This window comes from Cyprinodon variegatus, unplaced genomic scaffold (assembly GCF_000732505.1).
Source record: "Cyprinodon variegatus isolate N-32 unplaced genomic scaffold, C_variegatus-1.0 Scaffold1546, whole genome shotgun sequence".
NCBI lineage: Eukaryota > Metazoa > Chordata > Actinopteri > Cyprinodontiformes > Cyprinodontidae > Cyprinodon > Cyprinodon variegatus.
In genome coordinates this window covers 98,025-104,474 of record NW_015151999.1, presented here as the reverse complement: position 1 = coordinate 104,474, position 6,450 = coordinate 98,025, and the positions used below count along the sequence as shown (strand labels likewise).

The window sequence follows — 6,450 nt, the reverse complement described above, 5'->3', positions numbered from 1 at the left end:
AAAGGGACTTCCTGAATAAAAAAAAATAAAAAAAATCACATCAATCAGGTGACAGCACAAATGTGTCCAATATTCCTCCAGTGTTATTACTTTTAGAAGGGCGTGTCAAGAACGGCAAAGATCCAGTCTCCGCTTGGTATTCCAAAATCAACTTTTCTCCATCTGTGTTTTGATCTGGGTCCCGCTCAGCCGAACAAAAGGCAAATTTTGGCTGAATATCCTTACCGTCTTTTGGCAGGATTAATACCTCTGTAATGGCTGTCTAAGAAGACAAATTAAAATGTAGAAAAGCAGAAACAGAAAAAAAAAAAGCTTTTAATCTCATAGGTAAATAAATTAATCTCCTTATCTTGGATATCTGAGTGAGAGTAACTGAGCTCTAACCTGATTATTGCTCTTAAATATTGGATTAAAATTCACTTTTAAAAAAATTCATAACACCAAACAATATACTAATCCTACCCACTTAGTCTGGATCCTGGTGGGTTCTGAATGAAACTCCATAACTTACTGTTTGTAGAGCTGAGAGAGTGTGTTCACACACCAGGCAACATGATACGCCAATCAACACAAGTTGACTCAACTGTTAAAAAACAACAACAGAAAACAGACTCTCAGCAGGTTTTGTTGTATAAACTGACTTGCAGCCAACTGGTGGATGCATTTCCCCCTCAGTTTCTCTTATCTCAAAAGATTCATAGCAAAACACTTATTCTACCTTTTCTAAAGAAAGGGATTAATTAAAGCCACCCAAGTAACCATCAAAAGTGTGTTTAGAAAAGGAAAAGAAGTCTTTCTAAACCAATTCAGGAATCTTGAGTTTGGTCAAGTAGGATTTGTACTGAACATCCACACAACTAATGACGTAACCCCCTAAATATTCAGTTTTAAATTTCTTTTAGTCTCTAATATTTTATATATATATATATATGGAATGTAAGCACAAAATTTGTAAGGCTTAATGTTAAAAACTACTAAAGAACTTTTGAGTGTTTTCTCTGGGGCTAGAGCTCTGGCCACGTGACCAAGAAGCTCCACTGAGGACGCAGTAGTGTATGCCTGCCTGGTCCATTGGTGGGGCTGCCTCTGCCACAGAAACATAGCAAAATGGTGGCAAAGTGGTGCATGCAGGTCGCAGAGAGAGTTGGAGGTACGACATCCTCCTTTCAGAAAAGATCATGTTTTGCACAAACACATTGAAGCACACAACAAGCAATTGGGAACGTTTTTGGTCTCCCGCATTCCCAGATCCACATGGACAGAACGCTTTAATGACTAAGTTATATTTGCGGCCACACCCAAGATCGTAGCCTAAAAGGATCTGCTTCAACCATTTTTTTTAATTTTGGGTAAAAATATTTTGCTGTGCTTCTACTGTTCTCTGAAACTTGGCATGATGGTTAGACAACACCCTACTCTGCATTATGTACACAAGACAACTTTCTGTATGCAATAACTCTGATGCATGGTATGGTCAAAATCTGTGGAAATTAATGGGCATGCAAACAACATAATGGGTTACCAATCAGTTTAAGTCACAAAAAATAAGATGAACTATCAATGGGAGATTGCAGAGTACTTGTGCGGCCGACTCTCCCAAATATCAACTAATCGAAAAAAAGTTCTCCCTCTCACCTTCTTCTGTTTTCAAAGCAGTATGTTTTTTACTTATAGAGTTTGAAAGAAAATATTGCCAAATGGTACCTAGGCAGGGGAATTAAACATTTGTACTGGTGCCATGTGTATAAAGACTGGAGTCAACAGGTTGTCTTCTACATGTGTTAATAAAAAAATAGGGGGTGGTATGGTTTTTAATGGATCATTTAAGTGTAAACAGGATCTAATGTAACTTTTTATATTTGACACTAGGAAGTCGATAGCTAAGTCTAGCTCCTTTATTATGTTAGCCAATTTCTTTTGACCTTTAATTGGCCAAGAAAACTGTATTTTATCATACAACACTTGTACAACTACAAAACTTTATATTTTAACTACCACATAATAGACATATTTCTGAAATTAGCTGTAATGTACTGAAATGTTTCTTTCAGAATCATTTCTAGGCTTTTTTGAATGACAATGACTGATTTATCGGACTTTGATAAAGGCCTTAAACTAACTTCAAGTTGTATGCTTTTATTGAAAGACTTTTTCTCAAGAAATATCTTTGACATGAGTATTGATGTTGAAGTTAGCCTGGTATGGAAGAACACAAAAGTAGAAACTAAAGAGGTTCAATTTTCCAAATATATATAGCTTTCCAATAAGAAAACATTAAAGTTAACAAAATAAAATGTTTTCTAATAGATTAGGTTGAAATGATGGGTCCTGACCAGAAAGGAAATGCTTCCTGCCTTGAAGCAGGTTATCCACCCATTTCCTAAGCTGGGCGTACACTGTGCGATTTTTTCACTTGTTGCACGCAGCTACAGCTCACACTGTACGACGCAACAGCAGGGTTTTGTCGTACAGTGTGAGTCCATAGTTCACGATGCATGTTCAGCCTGACTCACTGATGCGATCTACCTACTCACACTGTACGTCTAAAAACCAGATGGCGCTACTCAGACTCGTCTATATAGAAGCCAAATGAGTAGAAGAGGAATATGAAGCTAGCTAGAGTGAAACGCGCTGCCTTGGCAATTTGGTGCTGAAAGCCCCAAAAAAAGAAAAGGCGACGATGGATTTGGACAAAGACATGGCTGAGCAAAAGTGGCTACTACGGTCTGTCAATTTTACAGACAGAACTCCATTTCACTCATTGCACCCCCACCATGCTTCTGTGTTTACATCTGAGAGGAAGAAGAAAAAGAAGAATCCTTGTTAGCGCATGCCCACTGAACGATTTGCCCACGACGACCTCGCGATTCCTGATTGGGAGGTGGTCGTAAGAGGCTGATCGGCCCTCGTTAACCCCTGTACAATACACGACGCACGATCAGGCTGAAAGTCGGCCAGATCGAAAAATTCTCACACGACTGGAAAATCGCCCCGAAAAGGAAAAAAAAAAAAGAATCGCACAGTGTACGCCCGGCTTTAGCTGACGTTAAGATAGCTAACTCGAAATGACAAAACCCCCATCCTGAAATGGAATATAGCTTAGCATGAAGCAGGATTTAGCTTTGCATAAAGTATGACATAGCCTAGCATGAAGAAGTATATAGGATGTAGCTTGAAGCTAACTTAAATTGGGATAATTCTTAGCTTGACGCGGGATGTAGCCTAGCTTAGCTGATGCAAAAAGTTGGTCTTGAAAAGTAAAATTGAAGTCTTACATGTGCCGAGTAAAAAATATAAAAAAATTGGGGTTCATTTAAAAAACAAAAACAATTTAATAGTCACATAATAAAACTGGGTAGTTTATACACTAAGATCTGTACTTAGCAAAGTTACCATGTTCCCTGCTTCTTGAGTCTGTACTAAGATACTCCAGGCTAATCACATGTAGAAATCTGTTAAAAACAAACATTTGAGGCTGATAAACATGCAAAATTATTAAATGTAATAAAAAACAGCTGATATTCTTGTGTCATCCTGATCTAGCCTCCACTTATGCTCAAGCTAGTTAGCAATATAGCAGCCAGTTTGTAAAATTGGAAGGTATCAGGCTTTTAATGTGAAAGGAGATTTATGTTGCTTATGAAAAAAAAAAACATCATACTGTTACATGCAACCCTTAGTCACACGGCACTCACACACTGTACAAAACACAAACAAGACTCCGGGAAAAATAACATCTGGATACATTTCAGAATACTTATAAAAGAGGAGAGCTTTCTGCCGCCATTTTTGGCGACTGTTCAAGTGTCGGTCCGATAGTCTGAACTAAGCACACTCCACAAATATTGGCACCGTGTACAGTATATCGCACACACAAACACACCAACTGCATATCTTTTTGTAAAGCTTAAAAATGTCTCTTTAATTTCACTTTAAAATCTCATAATTTTCAAAAAAAAAAAAAAAAAGAAAAAGTCTTGACAATAGAGTTAGTTATTTTCCTTTTGTTAAAATAGAAACACTCTAGGATGATGGTGCAATGTCTCAGATGAAGCACTTAATTTTTTTATATCTTAACTCCACAGACTCCTTTATGGCAGAAGGAAGGCTCAGGCTTTGAAATAAAAGGAAAGGATAAATCCAAGTTCAATTAATCCTGAAGAAAATATCCATTTTTTGTGTCCGCCAATGCACTGAAGAACCTATTTCCATCAGATTAAAAACAAAAGTGTTTGGTTTGCAATGAGCCTTGGCATCTGAAAAAAGTGAGTAATCAAAAAAAGAAAATGTTTCCAGCCTGAGCGCTTCATTTGTTATTCCTAGTGGTTACAGAGACGCAGCTGATCTGCGTCGAGGTCCTTTTGTCCCAGCGGGCAGTGACATCTCAGAAGCTTTGTTTTCCTCAGAGTGTCTTATACGGATAGAAATTCTATTGGGAAAACAAATGCATTAAAAAAAAAAAAAAGCAAACAGAAGTCTGAAAGGCTATTCCTCCCCTGCGCCTCCACTGCAGTGCAGAAAAGTCCCAGAGCACCTTTTTTTAAAAGCACTGATCGGTCGCTTCCAAAAGACGGATTCACTCCCAACACCGATCGTCGGGAAACAAGTGGGTGTCCCACAACTCGTCGACGGGCGTGTGTTTGTTCTGGGTGTGGTGCTTTTTGTGGGTGCTGCAGTGTGTGGCTGCAGGGGAAAGTGTTTGTCAGTCCATCTCCAGGTCCAACAGTTTGTTGCGTGAGCGGGGAGTGTGTGCTGTGTTGCGACAGCAGCATTGGGCGCAAATCAGACCCAAGAGCAGAGAGAAGATCCCCACACCTAAAAAAAACAACAAAAAAATAAATTTAATCATAGGTTACTTTATTATAAGAGCTGAAACCAGAGCTTGACCTCAGCAAAAATTAATCCAATGAGAAACAGCAAAGCTAAAAGAGTATCTTAGATAAGTGTTATGTGCTATGAAGATGAAGACGAGCTCCAAAGAGATTCCGTCGGCCTTCAGTTTTGATGATCACAGCTCGACTCCCTTTAAACCAGATTCTGTTGCATTTTTCAGCCGCTGTTGGCTGCATTTATATTTTCCCCAGCCTGTCTTAATACTTCATCTGGCCAACTTCAACTGAATCTTTATTATAGTTTATTTACACTGTAGGACTTAGCACCAACGTAGGAGAAACATTTTTCAAAAAGGATGGAAAATCATGGATTATGTACATTTGGATGCTGTTTAAGATACTTACTTAATATAAATACTTTGGAAATGCAGCAATAAAATAAAATACATAAAAATCAGTGGAGGACAGAAACAGAAAAAAAGAAATGGAAACAGGAATACATAATATTTTTTAAAAAGTGGGCTTAAAAATGCTGATAATTTAATATTCTAATTGTTAAAATTACATTAAATAATTATTATATTTTTATATAGGCAATATCAAGCATATAACATAATTTCACAAATGATTTTAAACAGAGGATTTCTTATTTGTTTTATTAATTATTGCAATTCCATAAATTATCTAAACTTGTTTAGTCTTGCTGGGTCATGAGAAAACCCCAAAAGAAGCAACATTTCTAAATTATTTTAATTAACTTTTAAATTTAGGTCATAAATAAAACTGACAAAGTAATAAAATCATATTATTTTGAAAATGATGTTATTTTTTCATAAGAATAAACATCTGGTTAAAAAAAAGCATATTGGATTTCTAAAAGAAAATAAAAACATATATATATATATATATATATATAAAAAAAAAAGAAAAATAAATAAAAAATACAAAAAAACGCCAGTATATAAACACATTGCTATTTAGGGATAATCTTACCTAGGGAGGCCGCAGCACCGTATAGGAGAGGTAACTTTAAGGATTCTGCAACTGTACGAAAAGAGAAACAGGGTTTTGTTTATGATAAAATAATGCTTTCTCTTCCTATGTAAGAAAAACCAAGAGTGATTTATTTAAATGCGTCTTCACCTGCAATCCTGACGGAGAGGAAGACCTTCCCAGAAGTCAGCTCTCCAGCTTGAGTCCAAAGTCCTGATGAGGCTGAATTGTACCACGGCGTGACCATGCACTGATACTCTCCGCTGTCACTGGGAAGCACAAAAACAGTTCAACACCAGAGCTCAGGCTGTAGGCATAACAGCCATGATGAAGAATAAACATTTAAGCAAAAAAAAAGGATTAGTATTCCATAGGGTACGATAACATTCGATAAAAACGTATGCGTAGGCATCTTCAGTTTTAAACATAAGTCAATAAACATGAATACATATCAGATTTGTATTGATTCTTTGTTATCAACTCATACATCACATGTGACAATGCAAGTTTGGAAGTTACAAAAACAAACTGCAAAGTTACAACTTTGCACCAATGCAACCAGATCACAGATTTATGAAACAAATTTATAAGTACGAATCTAAAGCTGCTGATGAAGCTGTTACAC

General features: G+C 36.9%; 1 protein-coding gene across 1 annotated transcript in view; it reads right to left on the bottom strand.

Annotated features, from left to right (window-relative positions):
* Positions 1-2,845: 2,845 nt before the first annotated feature.
* ptgfrn (prostaglandin F2 receptor inhibitor) overlaps positions 2,846-6,450 on the bottom strand; it is a 95,911-nt gene continuing 92,306 nt past the window's right edge. Inside the window, exons 13-15 of the mRNA XM_015403705.1 lie at positions 5,976-6,094; positions 5,826-5,876; positions 2,846-4,815 (exon numbers count right to left, since the gene is read on the bottom strand). Of these exons, the coding sequence (XP_015259191.1) occupies positions 4,703-4,815; positions 5,826-5,876; positions 5,976-6,094 (283 nt within the window). The 3' untranslated portion in view covers positions 2,846-4,702. The remainder of the gene's footprint in view (positions 4,816-5,825; positions 5,877-5,975; positions 6,095-6,450) is intronic.